The 15048-nt window shown below is 45.8% G+C and overlaps 1 protein-coding gene and 1 long non-coding RNA gene across 5 annotated transcripts in view; one reads left to right on the forward strand and one right to left on the reverse strand.

Annotated features, from left to right (window-relative positions):
* The window catches only part of dhx15 (DEAH (Asp-Glu-Ala-His) box helicase 15), a 131365-nt gene extending 130665 nt beyond the window's left edge, over positions 1-700 (reverse strand). For both annotated transcript variants that reach the window (XR_013498267.1, XM_078215484.1), the window contains exon 1: positions 102-700. Coding sequence is in view for 1 of the 2 variants with exons in the window: in XM_078215484.1 (XP_078071610.1) it covers positions 102-172 (71 nt within the window). In the remaining variant the exon portion in view is untranslated. The remainder of the gene's footprint in view (positions 1-101) is intronic.
* Positions 14-11753, forward strand: LOC144495429 (uncharacterized). 3 transcript variants are annotated; one of them, XR_013498276.1, is made up of 3 exons: positions 14-110; positions 7385-7502; positions 7629-11753. It is a non-coding gene; the product is annotated as an uncharacterized LOC144495429 (long non-coding RNA). The 3 variants fall into 3 exon arrangements; XR_013498272.1 differs by lacking the exon at positions 14-110 and adding an exon at positions 6935-7139; XR_013498269.1 differs by lacking the exon at positions 14-110 and adding an exon at positions 6935-7139 and having other exon boundaries at positions 7385-11753.
* Positions 11754-15048: the final 3295 nt, after the last annotated feature.

Consider the following 15048-nt stretch of genomic DNA (forward strand, 5'->3'; position numbering starts at 1 on the left):
GAAGAGAGAGAGAGAAGGAGGAGGAGGCCCGAGCCTGACAGAGAGAGCGGCTGGGCTGCAGCCTCCCTCCGGCGCCCCCGCTACGCTGCGGATTAACCTACCCGTCCGAGGTGACGCGCTTCTTACTGGACGAGTAATCGTCCCCCAGGTCGACGCGGTGCCGCTTGGACATGTCTCCGCGTTCCCCAACGCTCCCGGGCGCCTTCCGATTCTGTCTCGCCGTTCGCTCCTCTCTGTTCCGGGTTCCGGCCCCGATTGTTGCAGCAGCGCTCGTGCCCCGGGCGGCGCCTGTCTCCAAGCACCTCGCACCTGTCCACTTGCTGCCCGCTGCCGCTTCCCCCGCCCGGGACGTGCCGGTCTTTTCTCTCCCTTGCGCTTCCTGTATCTAAAATAAGCAGCACTACCAACTGCCCCCCCACAACCACAGGCCCAACGTGCTGTCTCTCTACACCCACCACCCCCCCCCTCACTTTTTTTTTCCCTTCCACAAGATGGCGGCTCTGCTTCTGGAACGGATCCGGCAGCAGAGACAGAGGGGAGATGTGTTGTAGGCTTTCAAATTTCATTATGTCCCCCCGTACCCGGTTATTACACACTTTAAACCGACGTGGGTCAATGTAAAGTGGACAAAATCCAGCGTTTCTCGGTGCAAGGTTTTAAAATCGGCCTCATTTCCTGCCCCCTCACCCCCCCCCCCCCCAACACGGTTATTTTCCCGTTTCAATCATTACTGGATCCGATTTAAAACGAGCTACAGGATAAATTATAACTTTTTTTAAAAAAAAATCTAAATTCTTCACCCTCCTAGAGATTTAGCAATGCAACAAACAGCAATGCAAAAGCTATGGTCATAATCTTCAACTGAAGTGTGGTCGTTTTTATTCAACGTTTGTAATTTTGGGGGGGGAAAGTTTCTTTTAAATCATTTTCAACATTCCACTTATATTCCGAACAAGGGTCATATTGGACTCCAAACATTTTTTATATTTTGTGGGATGTGGCCTTCACTGACAAAACGGTATTTGTTGCCCATTCCTGATTGCCCTTGAACTGAGTGGCTCCCGAGGCCACTTGAGAGGAAATCAAGCACACTGTTAAGTCTGGAGTCACATGTAGATCAGATCAGGTAAGGCAAAGAAAGGGCATTAGTGAACCAGATGAGTTTTGAAACACAATTTGATTTGACTTTGATTTGATTTATTATTGTCAAATGTATTAGCTCACAGTGAAAAGTATTGGTTCTTGCGTGCTACACAGACAGAGCATACCATTCATAGAGAACTTGATGCTTGATGTGATTTGATGATTTGAGTTAGAAAGAGAGGCTGGGTAGACTGGGACTTTTTTCCCTGGAGCATAGGAGGCTTAGGGATGATCTTATAGAGGTCTATAAAAATAATGAGGGGCATAGATCAGCTAGATAGTCAATATCTTTTCCCAAAGTTAGGAGAGTCTAAAACAAGAGGGTATAGGTTTAAGGGGAGAGATACAAAAGGTTCCAGAGGGGCAATTTTTTCACACAGAGGGTGGTGAGTGTCTGGAACAAGCTGCCAGAGGTAATGGTGGAGGCGGGTACAATTTTGTCTTTTAAAAAGTATTTAGATAGTTACATGAGTAAGATGGGTACAGAAGGATATGGGCCAAACGCGGCAATTGGGACTAGCTTAGTGGTTAAAAAAAGGGGCAGCATGGACAAGTTGGGCTGAAGGACTTGTTTCCATGCTGTAAACCTCTATGGCTCCATGAGAAGGAAATGAGAGAGTGCAGACTGTAGTGTTACAGTCATAGCTACGGTGGAGAGAAGGATCAACTTAATGCAAGTCCATTCAAAAGTCTGACGGCAGCAGGGAAGAAGCTGTTCTTGAGTCGGTTGGTACGTGACCTCAGATTTTTGTATCTTTTTCCTGATGGAAGAAAGTGGAAGAGAGAATATTCGGGATGCATGAGGTCCTTAATTATGCTGGCTGCTTTGCCAAGGCGACGGGGAGTGGAGACAGAGTCAATGAATGGGAGGCTGGTTTGCGTGATGGATTGGGCTACATCCACAACTCTTTGTAGTTTCTTGTGGCCTTGGACAGAGCAGGAGCCATACCAAGCTGTGAGGCAACCAGAAAGAATGCTTTCTATGGTGCATCCGTAAAAGTTGGTGAGAGTTGTAGCTGACATGCCAAATTTCCTTCGTCTTCTGTGAAAGTAGAGGCGTTGGTGGGCTTTCTTAACTATAGTGTCAGCATGGGGGGACTAGGATAGGTTGTTGGTGATCTGGACACCTAAAATCTTGAAGCTCTCGATCCTTTCTACTTTGTCCCAGTTGATGTAGACAGGGGCATGTTCTCCTCTGCATTTCCTGAAATCGATGACAATCTCCTTTGTTTTGTTGACATTGAGAGAGAGATTACTGTTGCCGCACCAGTTCACCAGATTCTCTATCTCATTCCTGTACTCTGTCTTGTATTGTCTGAAATCCGACGGTGGTGTCATCAGCAAACTTGAAAATCGAGTTGGAGGGGAATTTGGCCACACAGTCATGGGTGTATAAGGAGTATAGTAGTGGGTTGAGAAGACAGCCTTGTGGGGCACCAGTGTTGAGGATGACCGTGGAGGAGGTGTTGTTGCCTATCCTTACTGATTGTAGTCTGAGGTTTAAGTTCAGATCCAGTCGCAGGGGGAGAAGCTGAGGCCCTGGCACAGAATTTGGAGATGAGTTTCATAGGAATAATGGTGTTGTAGGCTGAGCTGTAGTTAATAAATAGGAGCCTGACATAGGTGTCTTTGTAAGTGTTCAGAACAATTTTGTGGTCATTATAGGTGGAGTTGTGGATAGTGTAAAATGTTGTCAAAGTATACAGCGGGATATAGATATGTGCGGAGAAATAGCAGTTGGAGTTTAATCTGGGTAAATGTGAAGTGCTGCACTTTGGGAACTCAAATGTTGAGGATAAGTATACAGTTAATGGCAGGACCTTGAATAGCATTAATGTACAGAGGGATCTTGGGGTTCAAGTCTATAGTTTCCTGAAAGTGGCCACACAGGTAGACAGCGTGATTTTAAAAAAAGCATATGGCATGCTTGCATTTATTGGTCAGGGCATTGAGTACAAGAGTCAGGCTGTCATGTTGCAGCTTTATAAAACTTTGGTTAGGCCGCACATAAGAATATTGCATTCAATTCTGATTGCCACATTACAGGAAAGATGTGGAGGCTTTGGAGAGGGTGCAGATGAGGTTTACCCGGATGCTGCCTGAATTAGAGAGTATGAGCTACAAGGAGGCTGGATAAACTTGGATTGTTTTCTCTGGAGCGGCGGAGACTGAGGGAAGGCCTGATAGGAGTGTATAAAATTATGAAAGGCATTGATAGGGTTGACATTCAGAATCTTTTTCCAAGGGTTGCAATGTCTAATAGTAGGGGGCATGCACTTAAGGTGAGAGGGGGAAAGTTCAAAGGAGATGTGAGAGGCAAGCTTTTTACACAGAAAGTGGTAGGTGTCTGGAACACGTTGCCAAATGTAGTGGTGCAGGCAAATATGATAGGGGCCATTTAAGGGGCTTTTAGATGAATATGCAAGGAATAGAGGGATATGGACCAAGGGCAGGCAGAAGGGAAGAGTTTAATTTGGCATCATAACATCGTGGGCCAAAGGGCCTGTTCCTGTGCTGTACTGTTCTATTATTGCTGATACCAACTTTTAATTCCAGATTTTATTAATTGAATTCAAATTTCACCAGTTGCCATTGTAGGATTTGAACTCCTGTCCTGAGGAATTTGCCTGTGCCTCTGGATCACCGCTCTAGTGACATTACCACTACACCACCATCTTCCAGTCTTCACATGCTGCTGGACCCACTAAGTTTTTCCAGTAATTTCTGTTTTTATTTCAAATTTCATGACAGACTACTGCAGGGATAGAATTATTGAAGGGAAGAGTTTAAATTAAAGGGAAGATAGTATATGATCATTCCTGATTTAGATATTGACATTTCATTGGGCAAACAAAGTAAAGCTATTTGGTAAACTTTAAAAACATTTATATACATATACTATATAGTGTTTAATATGTTTAATATCACTAAATATACAGAATATCACAAAGAACAGTACAGCATAGGAAACAGGCCCTTCGGCCCTCCAAGCCTGTGCCGCTCCTTGGTCCAACTAGACCAATCGTTCGTATCCCTCCATTCCCAGGCTGCTCATGTGACTATCCAGGTAAGTCTTAAACGATGTCAGCGTGCCTGCCTCCACCACCCTACTTGGCAGCGCATTCCAGGCCCCCACCACCCTCTGTGCAAAAAAAACATCCCTCTAATATCTGAGTTATACTTCGCCCCTCTCACCTTGAGCCCGTGATCTGGGAAAAAGCTTCCCACCGTTCACCCTATCTATCCCCTTCATAATCTTGTACACCTCTATTAGATCTCCCCTCATTCTCCGTCTTTCCAGGGAGAACAACCCCAGTTTACCCAATCTCTCCTCATAGCTAAGACCCTCCATACCAGGCAACATCCTGGTAAACCTTCTCTGCACTCTCTCTAACGCCTCCACGTCCTTCTGGTAGTGCGGCGACCAGAACTGGACGCAGTACTCCAAATGTGTCCTAACCAGCGTTCTATACAGCTGCATCATCAGACTCCAGCTTTTATACTCTATACCCCGTCCTATAAAGGCAAGCATACCATATGCCTTCTTCACCACCTTCTCCACCTGTGTTGCCACCTTCAAGGATTTGTGGACTTGCACACCTAGGTCCCTCTGTGTTTCTATACTCCTGATGACTCTGCCATTTATTGTATAACTCCTCCCTACATTATTTCTTCCAAAATGCATCACTTCGCACTTATCCGGATTAAACTTCATCTGCCACCTCTCCGCCCAATTTTCCAGCCTATCTATATCCTGCTGTATTGCCCGACAATGCTCTTCGCTATCCGCAAGTCCAGCCACAGTCCATGGGATATATTAATCTCCTGTATTCATACAAGTCTCATTAATTTACTATTGCTGTGCTGTTATTTGGCATGAAGAGGTGAAATGACTTGAAACTTCTATGATAAAACATTCTATGATTTCTGTCAATATCATACAATCAGACACCACAGATAGAGACCTATCATGCCTGTACTGGCTCCTTGAAAGAGCTATTCAATTAGTCCCATTCATGCCCCAAACCCCTGTAATTTTTAAAATTCAAGTTTTCATCCAATTTTCTTCATAATATTCTATTGAATTTGCTTCCACCACTGCCTGCCACGTAACCCATGGTTTGTTTACCCAAATACCTTAAATCTATGTCCTCTGATTACTAACCCTTCTGTCACGAGAAATACTTTCTCCTTCCTTACTCGATCAAAACCATTCATGATTTAGATAATCTATTCACCTCCTCTTAACCTTCTTTGCTCTAGGAGAACAAGCCCAGCTTCTCCAATCTTGCCCCATAACTGAAGTCTCTCTTATCTATGCTTCCATTCTATTAAATCTCACTTCCACTCTGGCCAACATCAATCGTAACATTGTGGTGCCCAGATTGAACAACATACGGTCTGAGCAACACACCGTACAGGTTTAGCATGACTTCCTTGCTTTTGTACTCTGTTCCTATTAATAAAATGGAGAATCCCACATGCTTTTTAACAGCCTTCTTAACTTGCTCTGCAAAATTAAAGGTTTGTGCACATACATTGCTGGGTGTCTCTGTTCCTGCACCCTTTTAAAAATTGTACCATTTAGTTCATTAGGCCTTCATCATTATTCCTATCAAAATGTATCATTTCATACTCGGCATTAAATTTCAACTGCCATGAGTCTGCCCCTTTCACCTGGCTATATTCTCAAAGTCTGTAACTAGCCTTCTCATTGTTGCACATTTCCATTTTTCATATTATCTGCAAACTTTAAAACGATAACCTGACTTGGGTATACAGGGTATGAATATATATCAAAAATACATATGTCAAATGCCTTTTTGAAAATCCATATACGCATCAACCATCTCCATAGCTTCATCATATAACTTGATTAAGTTAGTCAAACATATTTTTCCTTGAATAAATTCGCTCACAGTCATTTATTTGCCCTTACGTTTCCAAATGCTAGTTCATTTTATGCTGGATTATTGTCTCTACAAGTTTCTCCCAAGGTTAGGATGACTGGCCTGTAATAACCAGGTTTATCCTTCTCCCCTTTTTTGAACAGGGCTTCATATTTACCAGGTTTATCTCTGTCCCCTTTGTAAACAGGAGTGTGCCATTTATAGTCCTCTGGCCCTAACCCAAATCCAAAAGAGGATTGGAAGATTGTGGCCAGAGCCTCCATAAATTGCACTCTTGCTTCCCTTGGTAACCTACAGTACATCAAATCTGGACCAGATGACTTTTATATTTTGAGGACAAGCATCGAGCTTTTAAGTATCGCCTCCACATCTGTTTTTGGGAACAAAAGCTTGTATTTGAAACTGTTTGAACAGTTTGAAACTGAGCTACAAGAGATATTAGAGCAAAGTAGGTTTTAAGTAAGGTCCTAAAGAATAAAAGTGAAGCAGAAAGGTTCAAGGAGAAAATTCCAGATCTTGGGGCCTTCTGAAGGCATGGTTCCCAATGGCAGAACAGCTAAAATATGAATTGGAGAAGCATAGATATTTCAGTAGGTGACAGGCTGGAGGATATTGCAGAGATATGGGGCAGAATTTTCCACAAAAATGGCAAAGTGTCATTTCCAGTGTGAAAATTGGTGCAATTCCTGCCAGTGCCAGCAGCACAAACCAGATAGCAATCTTTTGGCACTTTGAAATTTGGCTTTTTTTTCCATACGCCTGAGGCACAATGTGCCTAATTCATCCACCCTGCGTGCATTAGAGCACTGCAATCAAGGGGGCACTGCAGTTAAATGGTTCCACAGCACTCATTCTTATTCAAGCCAGGAGGATGGCAGCCAGAAAACCAGTTCCCAAGTTCTCGGAGGGGGGGGCCCTCACTAGACGAATGGAGGAGAGGTGAGCAACAATCTACACTTGGGTTGGAAGGAGCCCCCCCCCATCCCACCTTGATCCGATGTCTCAGTGGTCAGTGCCAGCAGCATGACAAAAAGGATGGGGGTTCAGTATCAGAAAAAGTTGAATGACCTTCTATGATATGCAAGGGTAAGTGCTCCCTGTCTTCCCTTGGCATTCAACACTTCTGTCACCCCTAGAATATCATCTGAACCTACAAGCCATTACCCCACTTGATCCCAGCACCCAATCTCCCAGCATCATCCTGAAACCACCCTGGCACGCTTCATCAGAACTCCTTCCTGCCTAGGCGCTTTGCCCACATATTCCAATTGTCTTCAAACTCTGACCCACCCGGTGTCTGGCTCAAAATATCCCCTTTTATGTCCCTGCAGGGGAAGATAGTCCATGACGGGTGCAAGAGAGAGGTTATGCCTGAGTTAATGATCCTGACACCATTTAAGGACAGGAGTTCAGAGGGAAGGACCAGGCATCCGCCAGCACTACAGTGAGGTTGGCCTGCGACAGAGAACTGAGGAGCCACTGCATCTTAATTCACATGACCAATCTCAATTGAATGATGTATTATCCAAACCCTTGACCAGGCCATGTACTAAAACTATATCCCTTGCCTTGCAGAACATCAACCAATGAGCCTCAGCGGCACGGTAGCACAGCTTCACAGCTCCAGGGTCCCGGGTTCGATTCCCGGCTCGGGTCACTGTCTGTGTGGAGTTTGCACATTCTCCTCGTGTCTGCGTGGGTTTCCTCCGGGTGCTCCGGTTTCCTCCCACAGTCCAAAGATGTGCAGGTTAGGTTGATTGGCCAGGTTAAAAATTGCCCCTTAGAGTCCTGAGATGCGTAGGTTAGAGGGATTAGCAGGTAAAATATGTGGGGGTAGGGCCTGGGTGGGATTGTGGTCGGTGCAGACTCGATGGGCCGAATGGCCTCCTTCTGCACTGTAGGGATTCTATGATTCTATGATCAACGAGCAGAGCCCCAATTTCCACCGTCGACACCATGTTAGAGGATGTGGAGTCATAGAATCCGTGCAGAAAGGCGCCATTTAACTCATCAAATCAGCACCAGTTCTCCAGAAGAGCAACCCGCCCAAGCTCTTCCCTTTGTCCCTGTAACGCAGTGCATTTACCACGGCTAATCCACCAAACCTGCACATCTTTGGACTGTGGGAGGAAACTGGAGCACCCAGAGGAAACCCACACAGTTGTGGCAGAGGAATGGGGTCGAACTCTGGAGGATATTTTCCACGAACACATGCAGGAACTAATCCTTATGAAGTTCATCTACACGAGTCAGTACGATAACTGTCTGACGTATCGTAGGATCTACATGCCACCATTCAGTCCAGAGGATCTGATAGCACCCGGCCTCTTTAAAGGACAGGTGTGGGACAGTGTGCAAACTCCATGTAGACAGTCACCCAAGGCTGGAATCGAATCCACGTTCCTGGTGCTGTGAGGCAACAATGTAACCACTCTGCCACCGTGCCTCCTAATCTCTGAGATCTCCAACGAAAAAAACAAAAATGTGTCACAGCTGTCACACGCACCATCCAGCATCACAGAGACAATCACCTCGGTGGGCCAACTTAGCAGACAGACTTTTGGGTCATTACAGACAGCTAACTATCGGCCAGTTACCTTCTGTAGTGGGGAAAATGCTTGAATCTATCATCAAGGAAGAAATAGTCATACATCTGAATAGAAATTGGCTCATTGGGAAGACATAGCATTCTTTCATGAAAAGCAGGTCATGTTTAACTAATTTAGTGGAATTCTTTGAGGACATTACGAGCGCAGAGGACAATGGGGAACCCGTGGATGTGTGTATCTGGATTTCCAGAAGGCATTCGACAAGGTGCGGTACAAAAGGCTGCTGAATAACATAACAGTGCATGGTGTTACAGATAATGTATTAGCATGGATAGAAGATTTGTTAACTAACGGAAAGCGAAGAGTGGGGATAAATGGATGTTTTTCTGGTTGGCGATAGGTGACTAGTGGTGTGCCTCAGGGATCAGTGTTGGGACCATAATTATTTGCAATTTATGTAGATGACTTGAAGTTGGGGATCAAGTGTAGTGAGTCAAAGTTCGCAGATGACACTAAGATGAGTGAGAGAGCAAAGTGCAGAGGACACTGAACGTATCCAAAGGGATATAGATAGTTCAAGTGAGTGGGCAAGGTCTGGCAGATGGAGTACAATGTTGGTAAATGTGAGGTCATCCATTTTGGTATGAATAACAGCAAAATGGACTACTATTTAAATGGTAAAATGCAGCAGGCTGCTATGCAGAGGGATCTGAGTGTTCTTGTGCAATGAATCACAAAAAGTTGGTTTGCAGGTGCAGCAGGTAATTAAGGCAAAAGGAAGTTTGTCCTTCATTATTAGGGGGACGGAGTTTAAAAATAAGGAGGTTATGTTGCAGCTGTATAAGGTGCTGGTGAGGCCACACCTGGAGTACTATGTGGAGTTTTGGTCTCCTTAATTGAGGAAGGATATACTAGCACTGGAGGGGGTGCAGAGGAGATTCACTAGATTGATTCAGGAGTTGAGAGGGTGGCTTAAAAGGAGAGATTGAGCAGACTGGGACTATACTCATTGGAATTTAGAAGAATGAGGGGAGATCTTATAGAAATATATAAAATTATGAAGGGAATCGACAAGATAGAAGCAGAGAGATTGTTTCCACTGGTGAGTGAAACAAGAACTAGAGGGCATAGCCTCAAAATAAGGGGGAGCAGATTTTAGGACTGAGTTGAGGAGGAACTTCTTCACCCAAAGGGTCGTGAATCTGTGGAATTCCCTGCCCAATGAAGCAGTTGAGGCTACCTCGTTGAATGATTTTAAGGCAAAGTTCAATAGATTTTTGAACAGTAAAGGAATTAAGGGTTATGGTGAGCGGGCGGGTAAGTGGAGCTGAGTCCACAAAAAGATCAGCCATGATCATATTGAATGACAGAGCAAGTTCGAGAGGCCAAATGGCCTACTCGTGTCCTAGTTCTTATGTTCTTATCTGGTGAGCGCCATACTGCTTCTGATGCACATCAGGAAGAGACAAGAATGTCCCAAGGATTGGGCAGGAGGTCTGCTCGATCCCACAGCACAACTGTGGCCCAGCCAGGTGCCTCGGGAGATGGTCGTCCCTCAGCTGCTAAGAATGCAAAGTCAGCTGGGAATACCAGGAGAGGATGTCTGTAATTCCTGTGACTGCAAGGCCAAATGGAAGGGTCCCAAAGCCTTCACCTGCAGGAGATGTCAACATTCATGACCCCCAAGCTAACACTGCAAGGATGGTGACTGCAGTGGAAAGCAAGACGTCAGAATCATGATTGCCGGACTCCAAGGCTTGGCTCAGTTTCTGAGGACCCTGGCTGAGGGCTTTGAGGCCATGGTGCCAACATAGAAAATAGAAGCAGGACTAGTCCATTCAGCCCTTCAAGCCCGCTCATTTTGATCATAGCTGATCATTAAAATCAATATTCTGATTCCGCTTTTCCCCCACATCCCTTTAGCCTCAAAAGCTATATTTAATCTCTTTTTGAAATCACACAATGTTTTGGCTTCAACTACATTCTGTGGTCGCGAATTCCACAGATTCACCACTCTGGGTGAAAAGAATTCTCCTCACCTCAGTCCTAAATGGTTCACCACTTATCCTCAAACTATGACCCCCTCGTTCTGGGACCCCCCTCCCCGGCCATCCCCCTCCCCCAGCCATTGGGAACATTTTTTCTGAATGTACCCTGTCTAGTCCTGTTAGAATTTTAAAAGTTTCTGTGAGAAAGCCTCCCACTCTTCTAAACTCCACAGGAATCAGTGTTGGGACCGCAACTGTTTACAACATATATTAATGAGTTGGAGGAAGGAAGCAAATGTATTGTAGCCAAATTTGCAGATGACACAAAAATAAGAGGCAATGGCCTAGTGGTATTATCACTAGACTACTCATCCAGAAACTCAACTAATGTTCTGGGCACCCAGTTCAAGTCCCGCCATGGCAGCTGGTGCAATTTGAATTCAATTTTTAAAATTTGGATTTGCAAATCCACTGATGATCATGAGACCATTGTCGATTGTTGGAAAAACCCATCTGGTTCGCTCATATTATTTAAGGAAGGAAATCTGCCATCCTTACCTGGTCTGGCCTACATGCGACTCCAGAGCCACAGCAATATAGTTGACTCACAACTGCCCTCCAAGAGCAACTGAGGATGGGCAATAAATGCTGACCAGCCAGCGATGCCCATGTTCCACAAATGAATAAAAATAAATATGCTAGGCTAATTGGCTGATATTTCCTGCCTTTTGCCTCCCTCTCTTATTGAATTGAGGTGCCACATTGGCAGTTTTCCAATACTCCAGTACTTCTCCAGAATCCAGGGATTTTTGAAAATTACAACCAATGCATCCACTATCTCTGTAGCTACTTCTTTTAGGATCCTAGAATATAAGCCATCAGGGCCAGGGGACTTACTTGCCTTTCGCTTCATTAATTTGTCTACAACCACTCTAGTGATGTGATGGTACTTAATTCCTCCCCTGTATCCTTTGGTATTGATGCTGATCCTTAGAATCTGTAATGTCCTCCCCATCTAGCCATAATTTTCAAATATCTATCCTATTACTGTGGTTCTTTAAATATCATAAAGACCTTTCTCTTTATGATAAGGATTTTTCGAGAGCTTGTTAAACCTTTGTCTGTATGTATCAAGTATCAAATAAAAAGTGAGAATTTTTCTTTTACAATTTAATAGTCCACATGGTCTATTTGATCCGCATGAGAGAATGTAGCAAGCATTTTACCACTCAGTGGTATTGCGAGTTTTCATGCTAAGACATTTTTGTTGCACTTAAAATAATTTACAATTAATTGAAAAGCCATCATGAACCAATCTGTATCATTCCCTTCTTTAAAATTTGGTAAGGTATTAGGTGGACAGATTTATGGGCTATATTAACTACTCTTACCAAATTTGCTGTCAGTATGTTTTCCTCTTCCATTTCAAGTTCTCATTGATGCCATCTCCTCCTGCCTCATGCATGTAGATCCTTTATATGTTGTCATTGTTTCCCTTCATTTCAGATCTGTGATATTCTGTTTGCAATGTGCTTTCAAGGAGCTTCCATGCTGAGGTTTTACGGCAGGGGAAATACGGAGGGTAGAGAATTCATAGAATGGGACACAGGCTGCAGAAGGCATACAATTGTAAAGGAAAGAGGATGTCAGTCAGAGAAAGTGAATGTTCCGGAGGTTGGATGTTATAGAACCAGAGATAAGATGGGGTGAGGTGAACATGCGACGTAAACACAAAGATAGGAATTTTAATTCTGAAGCATTGGTGGACTTGGAGTCAATGTAAATTATCATGCACAGTGTCATAAGTGAGCAAGACTTGCTCTGGGCTAGGATATGGAAGTGTTAACTGAAACACTTGCTCCAATTAATTGATGGACACAAGAACTTTATCTTTAAACCAAATCACAGGGGCGGTTCTTAGTACAGCAGGCCGGGAGACATTAGCAGTGGCCGATTTGCAGGATTCGCGCTGGGCATCTGCACATGTCCCAGCCTAAGATTTTTCGCATTGACAGATCCATGCTGAAAATCAGTGTAACGGTGATTTGCATTCATTAACATACCTTAGCATGTCATTAGCGGGTCTGCAACAAGAATCTCCACCCCCGCTAGTGTCTCCCCCACCTCCAGCGTGACGTCACGCTGATGGGGTTTACAACTGCTCTATAAAAGTCAGGACCTGGCGTAGCAGCGTAAGGAGGTAAGTTTTATGGGGCTGCAGCCCGCGGACTGCAGGGGAGGTTGGAGGCAGGACCAGAAAAATTTCTGCTTAGTGTGGGAAAGTTCCTGGAGAGTTGGAAGTGCTGACCCCAGGCCCAAGGATCTTCGGCGGGGTGGGGTCCTTTACTAACTGCTGGTCAGGCTGCTTTCTGCAGCCATTGAGCTGTTACATTGTTCTAACTGTGGGTTGTGGTGAGGGACTGGACTGAGTGCTGGGGTTTTAGGGGAGGGTGTGGGAAGTGCACCATGTGCTGCTTGAGGGCTCATCAGTTCAAGCAGCTGGTGCTCCAAGCAGGGGTGCTCAGGTTAACACAGACACTCATACTGCATGCACTCTGCAGTGAATGGGAACCCATCTTGTGATAATTAGGAGTCTGTTCCTGCCCTGTGTCCCTGACCTGCAACACATGCCTGGCAGGGAATGCTGTAGTAGCACTGGTGCCAATGGCTCAAGGGAGCGCAATGCCTACGCCTGCACATCAACCTGTATACTCTGTCAGTTGTGTTCATGGTGCCAATGGCAGTCATCCTAATCAGGTGATGCATGGCACCACAGATTGTGTTGTGTTGCCAGCATCCACAAACAGGAGTACTAGTCCCAGTGAGGGATGGGGGTGGTGTTGTACTACTGTGGAAGTTGCAAGCAATGACATGTGTCTATCAATCTCTCTCTAACTCCCACCATGTAGAATGGATTTCAATCTTATTGATCTCGAGCTGGCCATCATGGTGGCGGCTGAGAAAGAGGAGGCGGCTCAGGAGGGAGTAGTACAGCTACTGCAGGAGCAGCCAGTGGCAGACCCTCAGGAAGGTGAAGGTGGGCAGGGGGACTGCCAGTGATGATGCCCATGAGGTGGGAGAGCAGAATCCCGAAAAGGTGGCTAGCCAAATGAGGATGTGGAGCCAAGGCAATACTGGACCAGGCGGTCATTTGAGGGCCTATTGGAAGCCATGTGCCGTCGCCTGCTCCACCTATCTAAGGACATGGTCCAGCACTTATGAGGTTCTCGTACACCTTGCACCTCAGGGGAGGGGAGGCCACCTGCTCCCAGTAGAAATTAAGATGATGGCGGCACTTAATTTCTACGCAAGAGGGTCATTTCAGGCACCCAGTGGTGACCTCTGTGGAATCCTGCAGGCCTCAGTCCACAGATATATTCGCCAAGTCACATTTGCCTTGTACACCTGAGTAGGCTATTCCATCAATTTTGATGTTGGACAGTCTCAGCAGGAGGCCCAGGCTGCAGGCTTCGCCGCCATTGCCAGGATGCCCATATTCAGGGGACAGTGAATGGGACGCACACCAGCCTGCGATCCCCGCGAGGGGCAACCATTCATTAACAGGAAGGCGTTCCACTCACTGAATGTTCAAGTTGTATATGACCACCAGTTGAACATTGTGCAGGTCTGTGCATGTCATCCACGGAGTGTCCATGATAGCTGAAGATCAACACCAGGCAAAAGTGGACGACATGCTGTACAAGGAGCCGGAGGATAGAGGACATGCAGCGATGGCAGGGGTCCGGTAGGGCAGGGCTGCAAGGGAGGCTCTAATAGTAGCCCGCTTCACCTAGCTGGTGCTGTGCAGTGTGGGGGCTCCTCCGAATACACTTCCACTGCACCCTAGGAGTCACTGCAGCCGCCACTCCCCTGACAACCCAAAGCTTGGCCACTCAAACCACATAACCCTTCCCCACCCTCTCTCATCCCACCATCTCCCTACGCTTCCCTACCCTCTCTTATCCCACCATCCCAATCCCGAGAAACATCACAACAGGTGGGCTGGCACTGGTAACGAGTCTTTGGTGAAGGCTGGAGGATGATGACAACTCATTGTAAGGCACACAGGGATCCTGTCCACGATGCCACTCAGGTCTGACTCCTCCGACTGCACACTGGCACCTGGGTGCATGTAGGGTTTAGGTTTAGGAACACAAGCGTGTGGGGCAATGGGTTGGGGGGTTCAACCAGGGTGGGTGGGGGGTGTGATGCCAGGGGGTGCTGTGTGACTAGCCGCCTCTTGAATACATTCAATGTTTTCGCATCGACGACTACCTGTGTTAATGAATTCCACAGGCTCACCACTCTTTGGATGAAGAAATGTCTCCTCAGCTCCGTCCTAAATGGTCTACACTGAACCCTCAGACTGTGACCCCTTGTTCTGCACTCCCCCACCATGGGGAACATCCTTCCTGCACCTACCCTGTCTAGTCCTGTTAGAATTTTATAAGTCTCTAT

The sequence above is a fragment of the Mustelus asterias genome, chromosome 1, assembly GCF_964213995.1.
Source record: "Mustelus asterias chromosome 1, sMusAst1.hap1.1, whole genome shotgun sequence".
Taxonomy (NCBI): domain Eukaryota; kingdom Metazoa; phylum Chordata; class Chondrichthyes; order Carcharhiniformes; family Triakidae; genus Mustelus; species Mustelus asterias.